The sequence below is a fragment of the Danio aesculapii genome, chromosome 21 (assembly GCF_903798145.1).
Source record: "Danio aesculapii chromosome 21, fDanAes4.1, whole genome shotgun sequence".
In the NCBI taxonomy this organism is placed as follows: domain Eukaryota; kingdom Metazoa; phylum Chordata; class Actinopteri; order Cypriniformes; family Danionidae; genus Danio; species Danio aesculapii.
Window position 1 is genome coordinate 45,427,557 of NC_079455.1, and position 16,966 is coordinate 45,444,522.

Consider the following 16,966-nt stretch of genomic DNA (forward strand, 5'->3'; position numbering starts at 1 on the left):
TCTTCTAAACGTGAATTTCGTCACTGTTTTGGAGCACACTAGATTATAGCTATAGATTGATACTAACATCTAAAACAATCCATTTTAATTTCACAAGAACTTTAAAAACACACTGTGGCATAAATGTTGTATTATATAATATTAATGTTTTTGACAATAAAGCAACAGTAAAAATCTACATTTACTCTTTATAACACATACAAGAAATGAAACAAGCATTCTAGCACAAGAATTAGGACACTTTCTCTTTCATTTAATCTCTTATATCTGTTTGCTTGATTAAAAAAAACAGCGTAGGACACTTTTACTTTCTTTTTCTCTTAAAAGTATGTGTGTGTGTGTGTCTGTGTGTGTGTGTGTGTGTGTGTGTGTGTCTGTACACATAAATATTTATTCACAATTTATTCTCTTTGAAAAAACTAGTTAATCTACTGTTGTTAGTGTAATAATAAAAATGTATTAAACCATATCTACATCTATATATATATTATACTATAAATATTATTATTATATATTTTTTCTCAAATATTTCCCAAATGATGTTGAACAGATTCAGGAATTTCTCACAGTATTTCCTCTAATATTTTTTCCTCTGAAGAAAGTCTTATTTGTTTTATTTCGGCTAGAATAAAAGCAGTTTTTAATTGTTTTAAAACCATTTTAAGGTCAATATTATTAGCTCCTTTCAGCAATATTAGTTTTGGATAGTCTCCAGAACAAACCACTGTTATACAATGACTTGCCTAATTACCCTAACTTTACCCTAATTAACCTAGTTAAGCCTTTAAATGTCTCTTTAAGCTGTATAGAAGTGTCTTGAAGAATATCTAGTCTAATATTATTTACTGTCATCATGACAAAGAGAAAATAAATCAGTTATTAGAGATGAGTTATTAACACTATTATGATTAGAAATGTGCTGAAGAAATCTGCTCTCTGTTAAACAGAAATTGGGGGAAAGAAATAAACAGGAGGGCTAATAATTCTGACTTCAAATGTGTGTGTGTGTGTGTATATATATATATATATAGTTATATAAGTTAGCTATATATAAGTGCAGGGCAAATATTAATAATGATTAATCGTATGAAAAATGTACTATACAAAACTTTGTTACAGTGATATTTAATTTTATATATAATTAGTTGCATGTATGCGTACACCCCTCACAAATCTCTCTTTTAAATTCATATTTTTAATAGGAAGCTCCATATTTGTGCATATACATTAGTTTAGTCAGTAATGAAGCCAAATCTGGAGCTTATCTAACAAAATAACTTACGATAACGCTCCAAAAACTACTACAGCCAAGTTTATATATTAGAGAAAAATATTAAATACAAATTTAAAAAGAGGAAAAATGAAGAAAAACAAAAAAATAATAATAATTTTAAATTTAGTAGAAATTTTGTATGTTGTAATTTATTTTTGCAATATTCAGCTTGAATTTAATTGTATTATCTTTCAATTTTTAAATCTGTTTGGTGACTAAAATATTATTTTCATAAATAACTCTATTTAATAAATCTGTTTTGTTTAAATGCACCAAAATACACTGTCTATATTCACTGAGAAATAGAGGAAAATATTCATTTTCAAAATGAGCTGTACTCAATTAAGCCGAGCACTGTATATTTAAGTTAAAAAGGTGAACTCACAGTGGGGGAAATAAGTATTAAACACATCATGTGTTTTCCTGGGAATGATATCTCTAAAGGACCTGTTGACATGGAATTGAAGCAGATTTTGGTAAAAACCCAAACAATACAAACATAAAAATAACACAAATCAAAAGAATATATCAAAGTTCTGTGTAATAACAGTGGGATGACACAAGGAGAAAGCACTGAACCACTTAAAACGTAAGTTTGGGGCTGCAGACTTCAACAGAGTGTAAAGTTTTGATGCTTCTGTGGGTCTCGTTTATCAAATCTAAGCTTTAATTTGTATTTTCTATTGGATTCGGATCAGGTGATTGGCTGGGCCATTCTCCAGCTTGATTTTTATTCTCTGAAAGCATCTGAGAGTCTCCTTGGCTGTGTTTTGGATCATTGTCTTGCTGAAATGTTTTCATCTTTATCCTCCTGCTAATGTTGATGTTGGACTGAAGCAGCTGATATTCATTGACACTGAGGAAGGGCAGAGGGTTGCTGAAGAACTACTGAGAGATTTCAGCTGCTGTCTGGGCTTTCACTGCATTTCTACACCTCCCTTTCTTCATGCGTTCAATACTTTCCCTATGTCACTTATTTTTTTTACACCTTTCTTAATTTCCAAACTAATTAGATTTGTTTTACAGCACCTTTAGAAATATGTGGGAAATGGTGACGTGCTCAATACTCGTTTCCCCCACTGTATGTTTTTTCCAGAATATATTACTTATGACCGGTGTAATTAGATTTGTTTAATGGTAATGTAACTTACAGTCACACTGTTGACGTTCTGAAACTTGACGTATCTGAGCGGGATGAGGCCGTCGTCTTTATAATCCTCCTCCAACAGATCCAGAGTCTGTGTGGCTTCACTTCTCTCCGCGTCATCGAAACCCATTGAACGAGGAAGATTAATGAAGATCTTCACACTCTTTGGAGCTTGAACTGAAAACACACAATACGGGGAGAAGGTTTATATCAATGTGAGAGCGAGGCTTCATGAAACATTGAAACATTCAGTGTAATATTTATTAGGGATGCTGCAATACTCAATATAATATTTAACCGTTCGTTCAGTACGACCTCTTGCGGTTTTTCAGTAATGCATTGAAATAAAAAAAAAATATAGTATTTCCGATAAATTCTGCCTCAGATCGTAAACATTTCCTGTAACTTTCTCATTGTGCTGCATCTGTGGATTGTCTTAAAGTAAAACCCTTATTCCTGCAGTCTGTGTTTTTAATAATAATCAATTAACAGAAGCTAATGAACTCACTCTGCTCTTGACTGAATAGCTCAGTAATGGCTAACCTTTATTTCATTTATGCAGTTAGGATTATATACAGCATGCAGAGTTATATCTGATTATATTTAATAGTTTAAATAACTAAAAACTACAGGGAGATTGCAAAAAAAACAGCTTCTGCTTTAAACTGGACTGACTGAATATCTACTATTAAATATCTACTATTCATAAATATACAGACACATGTAAAACACTCTGAATCTGTTGAAAAACGTGGATCTGATGGTGGTTTGCGGCTGGATATTATTGAGAGAATGCTGACAGGATTAGTGAACCGCTCCGCCAGAACGCGCCTGAATCTCATATGCAAGTTTATTTTAGTCTATGGCAGAAACACTAGATCCTGTATGGGTGTGCGTCCATTATAAAACACTCACATTTGGACAAAAATGTGGATATATTAAATAGTTCACACAAATACACACAAAGAGAGACTTTCACTTCACGCGTAGTTTGTGAATGAACAGACTTGTGTAGTTGCAGACGCGATCATGAGGCTGTTTTTGTACAGAGTTTGAAGAAATCAATCAGAGGACAGGAGAAAGTGCATTACTTCCATCTTTTTAATATAGCACATTAATAATGAAATATAAAAATTATAGTATAATACTGAGAGTTAATTTTAAAGGGCACCTATGGTAAAAAAATCTACTTTTCAAGCTGTTTGGACAGATATATGTGCATGTATGGTGTATAGACCGTCATATTGGGGTGATATAAGCACACCCAGTGCTTTTTTTCAATATAACAACATAAAAAACGGTGGACCAATTGAAGCGGTTTTCAAACCGACCGCAACTTTACGTAGGAGAGCGGTCCCCCCGCCCACCAATATTGATTGACAGGCGCGTCATCATATCCTCAGTTTGTTGATTCACGTCCGCCATTTTCAGCGTGAGTCGAAGCGATATCACTAAAGGAACACGCTAGCTCTATTTTTAGATGCAAGGCTCATTGGGCTCAACACAAGATCAATATTCTCCACATTATCGCTCTAATCGGAATTATTGGTTGTATCTTTAGGTAGGTTTGCAAACATGTGTACTTCTCATTGAGTCTACCTTATACTTCAGCCGTTTGCATTTCTCGCGATCCCAGAAGCTCCCTGTGATCTTAACTAGCATGCGTTTTACAATTCTAAACATCGGTTTCTATCAGGGTACACTCAAGTCGACGGCTGGGCGCCGCGGACCGCTGCAGAAACCTATGTTTAGAATTCAAAAATGCGTGGCGCGACGATTCGGGACACTTCATGTTTCTGCCGCGCCACAGAGAGTGTCTGGTGTGCCGTGTCGCGGCTTCGAGTGGCGCATCCGGTGTCTCAGTCTAAGTTAATTCAGTGTGCGTGGTTATTAGTTTCTGTGTACAAGCTCGGCACTTGAAACTAGCACACAGTTGGCTGTAAAACTGTACAAAGACACAAATGATTTTGTACTCTCTGCTTGGTCTGTGTCCGAACCGTACATGTACGACTGAATGCGGATCCTCTCCTTCTCTCAGTCTGCCTGTCAGACTGTTCCAAACACAGAGCGGGTGAGCTCATGGCCCCGCCCCCTTGTTACGTTGGCGGGAAGCCGAAACTAATTTACATGTGAAGCAACACACCCCTAAATTAGCGAGCTATGGACACGCCCCCAACATGACACTTTAACACATTATAATAAAAAAATCTGAATTGTGTTTTAAACTGAAGCTAAACTAACACACTCAGAAGAACCAGAATATTAATATTACATCATAAAAAAGAGGTGAACTATGTGCCCTTTAAGCTATCTCGCGGCCCACCTACAGGATCGCTGAGGCCCACCGGTTGAGAATCCCTGCTATATTGTATACATTTGTATGGTTTAATTACTTTACTGACTGATTTACTGTTCTGACTTAGGCTACAATATACAAAAATGTTCATTTATGCACTGACCCTATTTAAATACAGTCTCTCAAATCATTCTCAAATGTCAGACGACAAGCTCAATCACTCAACAGCTAGATAATCTGTCTGCAGTCCTCATCCACAGAAGTGATGATAACCCATTATTGTTAAATAAATATTTTTATAATTTATAATTGATTTATCCATTGAGACTTTAATATTTACTTATGCAACTGCAAAGCCTTGATTTTAGTAAGGTTAGTACACAGTCATAGCCATACGCGCAATGGTCCTAATAATTGGCATAATTTATTTTGGTGTTTCCGGCCTTGCTTTCAGCCAAGAATTTTCAGTTCAGTCCATCCCTTGTACTGATTTAGATCAACTAGAATGATCAAATCCTTTTTTTTAGTAGCGCATCCGCTAAAATATAATCAATTACAAGCATAAATACGATAGAGCAAAAAGAAAAGTTAAATAAACAGAGCTTTGTGGTTTTCTGAAGAACCAAACAGTATACCAAAATTGTGAGAAGTCTGTATTGTAGCAGTCCTAATATATAATAGATGATTTATAGTGTTCTGAGAGACACATAACATCAGTCTGGAGCAGAATACATGACCACAGACTGGAAATACAAGACTGATCGGCTGACAGAAACACATCTTACCCAAATCAGCAGACAGCAGTTTCATGGAGAAGAGTTTGACGGGTTGATTGAAGGCCATTGTGATCAGAAGCTGAAAGTAAAACACGGATTCATCAACACTGCAGATCGGGTTTACACAGCACATGAGATCTGATCTTAAATAAACACACATTACAGTTTTATTTTCTGTTGCAAAGCTATGAGAAAGGCCTTGTGTTGTTTAACATTACATATAGGTTTAGATTGAAAACTACTGACCTGCAATACACTACAATAAGGTTGTGTTAGGTAATGCATGTACGAACATCAACAAACAATGAAGAATACATCTATTACAGCAGTGGTTTTTAACATATGTAAAAATGTATTGTCATAATTTTATGTATTATGACTAATTCAATGTTTAGGTGAGAAAAATAAATAATAAACTGTTAGTATGCGTTCACTATTCGGTCGGTTTAATACCAGCCTGCTAATTTAACCTTAGTTTTTTTTTTGATGAATACATGTCAACGAGTACAGAGCTCTAACATTAGTTCTCTGCTGGTTTTGACAGCTCGTCTGAACTAGAGACTTGGGGTTTGTTCTTCGTACGTAGCTTAAATGATCTAAGATGATTTGGCAGATCCTGGATCTGATCTTGATAACTGATCTCTGGCTAATTTGGTTCTTCAAACAAGTTCGCGAATCAGATTAAAATGTCTGGATGAACTGATCTGGGATCGCTGCATGTGTTGTGAAGGACAGATCTATCGATCCTCAAAATCATGATCAGCAATGCAGCGATTGGCTGACAGCACAGCAGCGTAATGACATCATCTGATTAATATTCAATTATCCATGTGAGCAAAATGACATGAAATTAGCAGTAAACGGTTTGTTAAATATGACACGCAATAACTTTCCACATTTGTTGTGAGCTGCAGGCTTTACACGTTCATGTGTCAAGAGTATTCATCATGTATTTCAATGCATATCAATGCATTTAGTTCTGCATTTAGAGAATTTTTTTATTATAGTAGCCTAGGCCTACTCAAGTTTTTTTATTCAACGTAAGGAATAACTGCATAAATTAATTATGCATCAAAAAAGATTTTAATATCGGTAAAGGTGTCTGCAACTCTTTTGATGCATTAAATCAATGGTATATTTGCGGTCAAAACACGTGCATGACTGCAGAAATTATTATCCTTTATTTTATTAGTCGAATATTGTGCATGTATTCGTTTGTATCTAAAAAGTTAATATCAATACATTTTCTCTTTGAACCACCAGGTGGCAGTCTGTGTACTTTATTTCGGAGTGCAGATTGCATGAGTTTTATTAACATATATATTTAAATTTATATATAAAAAATATATATTTACTATTTTCCCAAGTTTATATAACTACTGTAAGAAAATATCAGCATTCGGTACATGCTTTCAGTATTATCTTTGCCAATCTAATCCTGTTCATATAAAATGAACCTGCTCCCTAGCAGGTTTGAGCTACCAGAACTGTTGCTATGGCAACAAGTGTCAGATGATTTTTGAAGATCTAAACGATCTAAACGATCCAAATCCAGCTAACTGAGTAATTTACGTACGAAGAACGGACCCCTGCACTAGCAAAACCTAATCCAAGATATGAAAAGTACAGTAAGATACTGTACTTATACTGATAAAATAAGCTGTTGCGGGCATTGGGATGCTTAAAACTTGCTCAAAAGATTGCTCAAAATTATCTGCGGCAGTGACCCTATGCAAAAACAATGCAATGACGCATTAAGCAGTGAATAATGAATCGCCGCACGTGAATGCATGTTTCTCCCATAGTGAAAGCACTTTGTCTGGTTGAGCGTGGTGCATGCATCGTAGTTTTCTGACATTGCCATAGACCTTTTCTTGGTTGCTGCATTGAGGCCGCCCTAGCGACCTGCATCTTCCGGTAGAGTGCTGAGAACTTCCGTTTACAGCATTTACAGGTTAATCCTGATCAGAAAATGGTGGTCAATACCGTTTTTAGTGGCTTACGGAGTGTTTTTGTGATCCACAACCTTGATTTTGAAAGGTGTGCCGTTATACGTCTGTCAGAAGTGGTTCAAGCGCGAGAGAAAAACGTTCTCCTAATTCAGTCTGCCGTCAGATGCTGAAATACAGCGTCAGTGTTCGCGACCTGTCAGCTGTTAGACTGTACTCAGCAGCTCTTCAATGCACACGCAATAGATCACCGCATTATAGAGCAAACCATATTACTGGCATGAAACAGGTATGTAAATAAGCCATGCAATTTCCGAAAAATAAAAGTACGTTCTGATGCTCTGCTGGCTATTTACATGTTGATTCTAATCGGGCGCTGTTTATTCATTTAGTTAGTGTGTATTGTGTAGTATTTACCATGGTATGTGCTTTTCTGTCCTTTCAAAATGCCACTTTTCTTGTCAAATATGCTGGTGAATTGCATTTGTTTGGGTTGGTTATATATTTGACTAAAAAGGAAAATATTCAATTTAGCGATGACGCTGCTTCATTTAAATGGCACAAGAGGCCGTCTGACAGTAATGGTAAATGTTGTTTTTCATTGCTATTTGACAGCACTATTAAATAATCATGTCCATGAGGTGGTGCTGATCAACATCAGGATTAGCTCAAAGACGTTAACAGCAAGTAAAATAGATTAAAACCATCGTTTCAAAGCTGTCCAAATGTGACTCTTTATATGCATCAGCTGCCAAGCGGAAGTTCTTAGCATCCTCCTTATGCATACATGCAAAGCATTATAGATAATTTCGCATTCTAGGAAAAAGGTCTATAGTTACAGTTAACAAGATCAAGTATACATGTGCATTTATATATTTATAATATATATTTATTCAAATCATTGGCAGTATATTCAGTAAAGACTTCTTCTGTACAAGCTACTAACCTGCCACAAATAGCGGGTTCCTTAAAATATCTTATGGCATAAAGTTATAAAAGGTTGGGAGCCACTGTATTACAGTATTTGTTCATGCTTGCTAACATTAGTCAATGTAAATAAAGTAATTCATTGTTAGTTCATGTTAACTCACGGTGCATTAACTAATGTTAACAAGCATGAAGGTTATTATGCATTAGTAAAAGATGAACTATGATTAATAAATGCTGTACATGTATTGCTCATTATTAGCTCATGTCAGTTATCACACTAATGAAACCTCATCATTTTTATTTAGTTTAATTTAATATACAGGAGGGTTCAAAAAGAATACCACAACTTTAAAATCTGTATTTAATGAAAGAAACATGATGGAACCTTGGGTAATTAATCAATGTGAAGAGTACCTAAAGTTTTATTTTTAACTCAACAAGTTAATTAAAAGTAGAAATACTCGTAACACTTTTCTGTTTTGGTATTTAAATAAAATAACAATGTTAAAAAGAAATATGCACATGTTCAGGAAAAGTCAGGGTATACTAGTGCAGTGTTTCCCAACCCTGTTCCTGGAGGCACACCAACAGTACATATTTTGGATGTCTCCGTTATCTGACCCATTAACTTCAGGTGTTGGAGTCTCTTCTGATGTTATGATAAGTTGATTCAGGTGTGTTTGATTAGGGAGAGGTTGAAAATGTGGACTGTTGGTGTGCCTTCAGGAACAGGGTTGGGAAACACTGTACTAGTGTATATGCAGAAGGACTTTTAATGTTCAGTAACCCAGCTCAAGCGCTTCTGGTGAACTGTATGCTCTTAAAATCAACACATTTAGGACCTGATTTTCTGGATTGATATACAATATAAAGTGGCTCTCAGAATGTACAAGAAGCACTGCATTAAAATACATTGATTAGTGCCGTGTCTTTAAAATATGGATATTTACTTTACCACAGGATATTCAAGGTGTTTCTGCGCTTGGCTGTTGATCCTGACGGCATTTGCGTTTGCACGGTCTATCATCTTGTTTTACTCTTTAACAGCTAAATAAATGCTGAAGTCTATTAAACTGGTTATAATTTAATTACATTAAAACATCGATGCTGTGAAAAGAACCGTATGAAACTGAAAATAGTCGCATTAATCTTTCACTGGAAGTTTATCAGTAGGGGGAAAACACCAGCTCTAAATACACCCTATAGATGTGTGGGTTTTATTTCAAACATAAGTTTAAGTGTTAAAGTCCCAGAGTCAGCAGAGTTTAGTTTCACCTGTTCATCACAGTCTGACTCCAGGTAAGTGGAGTCTTTGATTAAGCAGCTGTCGAATCCACAGTCGTCGCTCTCATTCAGACACTCACAACCTGCTTTATTCACAAACGGCATCAGATCCATCTGAGAAACACACAATAACAACAACATCACAAACAGCAACACACATTGATCAGCTAGTTTTTCTATAAGCTGACATGCGAGCGATCCGCTGATGAATCGTGACTTTAAAACGCTCTAGTGTGCCTGTATCAGTGTTTACACTCAGTAAACAGTGGTGAGTTCGGTGAACCGATGACCTTCACGGCCAATCACAGTCATTTCTGTTGAGCATGTGAACACAATGGCCAATCAGCAGTGTTCATACTCAACAGCGCTTAAATGTTAGCGGGAAATGGACATTTTTTAAATTTCAGTATCAATTGGTACTGGATTGCAGTATCGTCACAACCCTACACTGTAGAATTATATATAATGACAAAAATAATGTTTGGAAATGTAAATTGATATCTCAAACTAACATGCTACAGAAAAATATAGAAATAATCCATTTTAACTCCTTTATTTCTTGTGAAAATACCGGTGGTCTAAAACTTTTGCACAGTACTGTATATTGTATGGATTTAAGACACTTACACTCTCATACACACTATATTACATCTAAAAAACAGAAACTATGCTTTTTTGCACTGCATCTGATGATCAACAGTACAAATGAATGCATGGTTATATACTGTCATGGCTTTGCAATCAATAAATGTGATTATAATAATGGAAGTCAATGGGGTAAAAACAGCCCCAAACATAACCAAAGGGTAGAAAATTTGCCCTGAGTGTATTGATGAACATTTTCAAAGCATTTTTTCAAAATATGTTTCAAAATAAGGTTTGTCAGGAAAAAAATTAATCCATTTGCTAAAACACACAGGAAGTTGTGACCAAATTAATATTAAAAATCAGCCCAGAGGGGATGAAAATGACCCTACAGCACACAATAGGGTTAAATTCATGAATTTCAGTGAGTTTAATTAAATGTGCAGGATTGGTCGACTGAAACTCACGTATCCTTTGGGAATATCGGAGTCTTCATTACTGCCGGGATCGTTTTCCAGGTGCTGTTTGATTTTCTCCTCCAGTCCGGAAGCATCTGCTCCCTGATACTGGTCCACGCGCACTTTATTTCGGAAAAATAGGAACGTCGGTGTTGCTGAGATATTATTGGCTGCAGCTGTTGCCTAGGAGATGGAAAAAAGACAACATTTAGTTAACACAGCCAGTGTTATTCTAGCATCACTGAGATACTTTTAATGTTTATTTTATTACATTTGTGGCAGACATACACTACCTGATAACACACTACCTGTGGCCTATCCAAATTTTAGGAACACAAATATTAACTTGACTTCTAGTTGATGATTGTGTATCAGAAGTGTCTTATATGAAAGGTAAAGGCCTCTAGATGAGGCTTATTTGAGCACAATAAAATATGATCATGTCTTGATTAATAATGATTTGATTAGGACAGTGCGGTCTGACTCTGCTTAGACTAAAGTCTGCTCACTGAACCTTCAATAATGTCCAGTATAGAATATGTGCTCATGCTGCAGTGGAAACAGAATGAATATTGTGTCTGACTCCATCATGAGCTTGGAGGACTGCATCCATACATCTCTGACATGACTCAAATCACTGATTAATAAAGTCATCTGGAATGGCAAAGAAAGCGTTCTTGCAGGACTCCCAAAGTTCATCAAGAGTCTTTGTGTTCATCTTCAACGCCTCCTCCATTTTACCCCAGACATTCTTAATAATGTTCATGTCTGGTGACTGGGCTGGCCAATCCTGGAGCACCTTCACCTTCTTTGCTTTCAGGAGCTTTGATGTGGAGGCTGAAGTATGAGAAGGAGCGCTATCCTGCTGGAGAATTTGCCCTCTCCTGTGGTTTGTAATGTAATGGGCAGCACAAATGTCTTGATACCTCAGGCTGTTGATGTTGATCATCCACTCTGCAGATCTCTCAGACAACCCCACACTGAATAGAACCCCAAACCATGATTTCTCCTTCGCCAAACTTGACTGATTTCTGTGAGAATCTTGGTCCATGCTGGTTCCAGTAGATCTTCTGCAGTATTAGTGATGATTGGGATGCAGATCAACAGATGATCCAGCAGAAAAATCCACCTTCTGACACTTTTCCAAATGATCAACTAGAAGTCAAGTTATTATTAGCTGCTCTTACAACTGGGATCCAACACAAGACTTTTGTCAGGTAGTGTAAAAAACAGACAGACAAACAAACTCGTCATGTTACAATAATCAGTGCTAAATGTAAAATATAGGATGAAACAAAGGGAAAATGGTGACATATTTTACAAAATTTTTCTACATCTAATTCTTTCTAAATTTAAAGTGCGTGTACATATGTATAGTTTTATATATATATATATATATATGTATAGTTTTATATATATATATATATATATATATATATATATATATATATATATATATATATATATATAAAACAGTTCTGTCTGGTCCTTGAATCTGATTGGCTGATAGCCGTATGATATTTTGCCAATAACTTTACACAAAGGCCTCTTTACCCTTCACCTCTGTGTATTACTCCACCCACATACAGCCAGCAACAAGCAGAGGCGCTAGAGTTTGACAAAAATTACTGTTGTTAGACAACAAAATGTACTTTTAAGGCTTTTTTAGTCGAGAATGTAGTTGTTTAGATTGCAACTATGCAGTTTATTTGTAAGAATAATGCCTATTTTAAAATATTTACAATTTCTGAGAGAGCTCAGCGGCGGCCAAAGACGGTTGACGTCATCTATCCACAAGATGGCGCCAGGACCGGATAATAGCTCTTTGTTTAGTGTGTTTTCTTGAGCACGAATAAGAAGCTGAAAACCGGAAGTCAATAAGAAGCTGCGAATAAGAAGCTGGATTCAGCCTCGTTCCTCCTTATCGCAAACACAACAGCAGTCTGGTAGTGATTGCTCTGCTTTTTTCGAGGTTAATTATTGTGATATTGTAACGGTCGCTTAATGTTTGATATGCTTTGTGTATTAATGTCCCCTTTAAGAGGACTATTTCTGTGGTTGTTTTACCTTTTAGATGTAAGCACGCATGTATGGGAGCTCAGTTCAGTTCTGGCGAGCTCTGAGGAGAAGTGTGTGATGGTCGCTCTACCGCTGTATCATTCTTTTATCTCAATAATGTAACATTTTATTTTGCGACGGATGTTTGCCTACTCATTGTCGTTGACTAGCATGCATGTAGTCGACAGCACTTGGGAGAAACGCATAAAGGCCAATATGAAGAGCGAAATAGTTTCTGTCTCCTTTTATATTCCTTAAAGTCTCCAGGTAAACGCTGGGACATCTGGCACCCGTCATAATACCGACGGCAACAGAGAAATCCTGTAGACTGTAAGGAGATATCTCTGTAGACGGATGGCATTGCATGTCACGTTCAGCCTTATAATCTTAAAATGTGGGCAAAATCAGCTGTTTTGTCATCACCTTAAGGGGGTCACACACCTGAAGCGCTGCTTAACATTACGCTATAGAGAATCACTCAAACACTAGCTCTAAAGTGACATTGGTGAATTAGAAACGGCTTCTGCTGTTCTGACGTCAGCGGCAGATGTGAATGAATGGCGGAAGAAAGTAGTTCCTCATACAAAAGGGTTTTAGACTCTCCGTGTTTTATTTTCTTTTTTATATACAAGATTATGCCGTCGAACTGTTGTATAAACGCAATATCACACGAGTAGCAGTGTGATATGACTGTATCATCACTGGTGGGCCTGCATCCTCGTGCCAACGCACGCCTCCCACCAGTGCTGATATACAGCCATATCGCACTGCTACGAGTGTGCTATTGCTCATATTTATATATATATATATATATATATATATATATATATATATATATATATATATATATATATATATATATATATATATAATTTTACAGTTGAGTTTCTCACCAATATTTAAATTTATTTAATTTAGTGTTTAAGATTCTTTACATGAATGAAAATGATAAATGTTATCTTTATGATTTATTTTAATTAACAATTTCAAGTCTCTATAATAACCACCTCATATCCCTCTAAATCAAGTTATTCAGCTGTTTTATAGTAGATTCGCTGTAAGTCTGACCTGACAGACGTGGACATCGACTTCCAGAAACACAACCTGAGGATATTTGTTGCTCAACATGTTGAACGCTGGAGCTATTCTGACACAAGGACGACATCTAGACAGAGAAAAACACAAATCAGTCAGAGAAAAAGAAAGAAAAACACTGGACACACATGAACAGGACACTACAAAATGACTATACATGTCAAGTTTAGTGAATGTGTTTTTCAGGGCAGCAAAGGGGTGACGAATGTCTGTGTGAACTTCGTCTCGGAATTTTTGGAAATAATCCAAGAAACTATATGGGAATTTATGTAAATTACTTGAAAATTTAGAGGAATTTATATGAACTGTTTATACAAAAACTTTTTTAGATAACACATATCTTTAAGGAATGATTCATTTATTTTTATTATATTCATATATATTATACTTATATTAGACAACACAATATATATATTATATTATATACATACATTATTTTATTTATATTAGACAACACAATATATATATTATATTATATACATATATTATATTATTTATATTAGACAACACAATATACATATATATTATATACATATATTATATTATTTATATTAGACAACACAATATATATATTATATGATATACATACATTATATTATTTATATAAGACAACACAATATATATATTATATGATATACATACATTATATTATTTATATTAGACAACACAATATATATATTATATGATATACATACATTATATTATTTATATTAGACAACACAATATATATATTATATGATATACATACATTATATTATTTATATAAGACAACACAATATATATATTATATGATATACATACATTATATTATTTATATTAGACAACACAATATATATATATATATATATATATATATATATATATATATATATATATATATATATATATATATATATATAATATTATATACATATATTATATTAGACAACACAATATAAATATATTATATTATATACATATATTATATTATTTATATTAGACAACACAATATAAATATATTATATTATATACATATATTATATTATTTATATTAGACAACACAATATAAATATATTATATTATATACATATATTATATTATTTATATTAGACAACACAATATATATATATATATTATATACATACATTATATTATTTATATTAGACAACACACAATACAAAAAATTTGAATCCCAGAAGTTTTTTTTTCAGATCTGTAATTTCTAATCCCAAAAATGAAAGCATTTATTAAGTTTTTTACAAACTTTCACTTTCAATATGCATTAAATAACAACCGTTTTACTTGAAATTTGGATTAAATGTTATCAGACCTTCACAGAATAAAACAAATATTAACATTTTACTCAAACCCACAGTTAATAAATCAATTAAACACAGTGTTACCTTATTTTCAGAACTGTAAACACATATTCATATATTAACATCTCAGAATTATGCCCCATTATCAAATCATAATGAAACACTTAGTAAAATATTTCAACATTTGTAAGGTTTGTCTGTTGTCGTGTTAAATACATGAAAAATACAATCACAGCTGCTGTTTTTTAGCTTCTGTAAACATGTAAACACTGTCATTCCTGCTGTGTGTTTGCCAAATCATGTCAGTGTTGTTCTGCTGTGTTCTCGTCCTCCTGTGTGTGTGTGCGTGTGTGTGTGTGTGTGTGTGTGTGTGTGTGTTCACGAAGTTATCTGAGTGTTGTTGTGTTGTGTTCTCATCCACCAGTCAGGTGTGTGTGTGTGTGTGTGTGTGTTTAAAGAGTCATGTCAGGATTGTTATGTTCTCATCCTCCTGTATATGCAATCATGTCAGTGTTGTGTTGCGTTCTGGTCCTTCGGTTAGGTGTGTGTGTGTTATGCTATGTCATGTCGGTTTTGTGTTGTGCTCTCGTCCACCTGTATGTGTGTGCATGTTTACTAAGTCATGTTAGGATTGCTGTGTTCTTGTCCTCCTGTATGTGTGTGTGTGTGTGTGTGTATGTTTACTAAGTCATGTCGGTGTTGTTGTGTTGTGTTTTTGTCCTTCAGTCAGGTGTGTGTGTTCATGTTTACTAAGTCATGTCGGAGTTGTTGTGTTGTGTTTATGTCCTTCAGTCAGGTGTGTGTGTGTGTGTGTGTGTTTATGTTTACTAAGTCATGTCGGAGTTGTTGTGTTGTGTTTTTGTCTTTCGGTCATGTGTGTGTGTGTTCATGTTTACTAAGTCATGTCGGAGTTGTTGTGTTGTGTTTATGTCCTTCAGGCAGGTGTGTGTGTGTGTGTGTGTTTATGTTTACTAAGTCATGTCGGAGTTGTTGTGTTGTGTTTATGTCCTTCAGTCAGGTGTGTGTGTGTGTGTGTTTATGTCTACTAAGTCTTGTCGGTGTTGTTGTGTTGTGTTTTTGTCCTTCGGTCAGGTGTGTGTGTGTTTGTGTGTTTATGTTTACTAAGTCATGTAGGTGTTGTTGTGTTGTGTTTTTGTCCTTCAGTCAGGTGTGTGTGTGTGTGTGTTCATGTTTACTAAGTCATGTCGGTGTTGTTCTGTTGTGTTTTTGTCTTTCGGTCATGTGTGTGTGTGTGTGTGTGTGTGTGTGTGTGTTCATGTTTACTAAGTCATGTCGGAGTTGTTGTTGTGTTTTTGTCCTTCAGTCAGGTGTGTGTGTGTGTTTATGTTTACTAAGTCACGCCGGTGTTGGTGTGTTGTGTTCTCGTCCTCCGGTTAGGTTGTGTGTGTGTGTGTGTGTGTGTGTGTGTGTGTGTGTTGTGTTCTCGTCGTTCGGTCAGGTCTGTGCGTTTTGCTAAGTCATGCCAGTGTTGTTGCGCTCTCCTGTGTGTGATTATGTGTGTTTTGCTAAGTCATGCCGGTGCTGTTGTGTTCTCGTCCTCCGGTCAGGTTGTGTTTGTGTGTGTGTGAGATCTGGATGAATCAGCGGCCTCACACACACACTCTCTCTCACTCACCCGCTCATGGTGAACTTCACCACGGTCAGTCTGGAACCCGCTCCGCTAAGCTCCGCCTGGAAATCCGAATCATTCCCGATCACCTTGACCCCGACCATGACTCCAGCACACCGGGAAAGAGCCGCTGATCACCGCGTTTAATCAATCCCCGCTAACCGGACAAATCGAGCAAAATCACCGA

General features: G+C 35.5%; 1 protein-coding gene across 1 annotated transcript in view; it reads right to left on the reverse strand.

The window, feature by feature from the left end:
• The window catches only part of txnl1 (thioredoxin-like 1), a 19,473-nt gene extending 2,590 nt beyond the window's left edge, over positions 1-16,883 (reverse strand). The window contains exons 1-6 of the mRNA XM_056446730.1: positions 16,786-16,883; positions 13,825-13,921; positions 10,708-10,881; positions 9,647-9,769; positions 5,502-5,571; positions 2,425-2,597 (exon numbers count right to left, since the gene is read on the reverse strand). Of these exons, the coding sequence (XP_056302705.1) occupies positions 2,425-2,597; positions 5,502-5,571; positions 9,647-9,769; positions 10,708-10,881; positions 13,825-13,921; positions 16,786-16,883 (735 nt within the window). The remainder of the gene's footprint in view (positions 1-2,424; positions 2,598-5,501; positions 5,572-9,646; positions 9,770-10,707; positions 10,882-13,824; positions 13,922-16,785) is intronic.
• Positions 16,884-16,966: the final 83 nt, after the last annotated feature.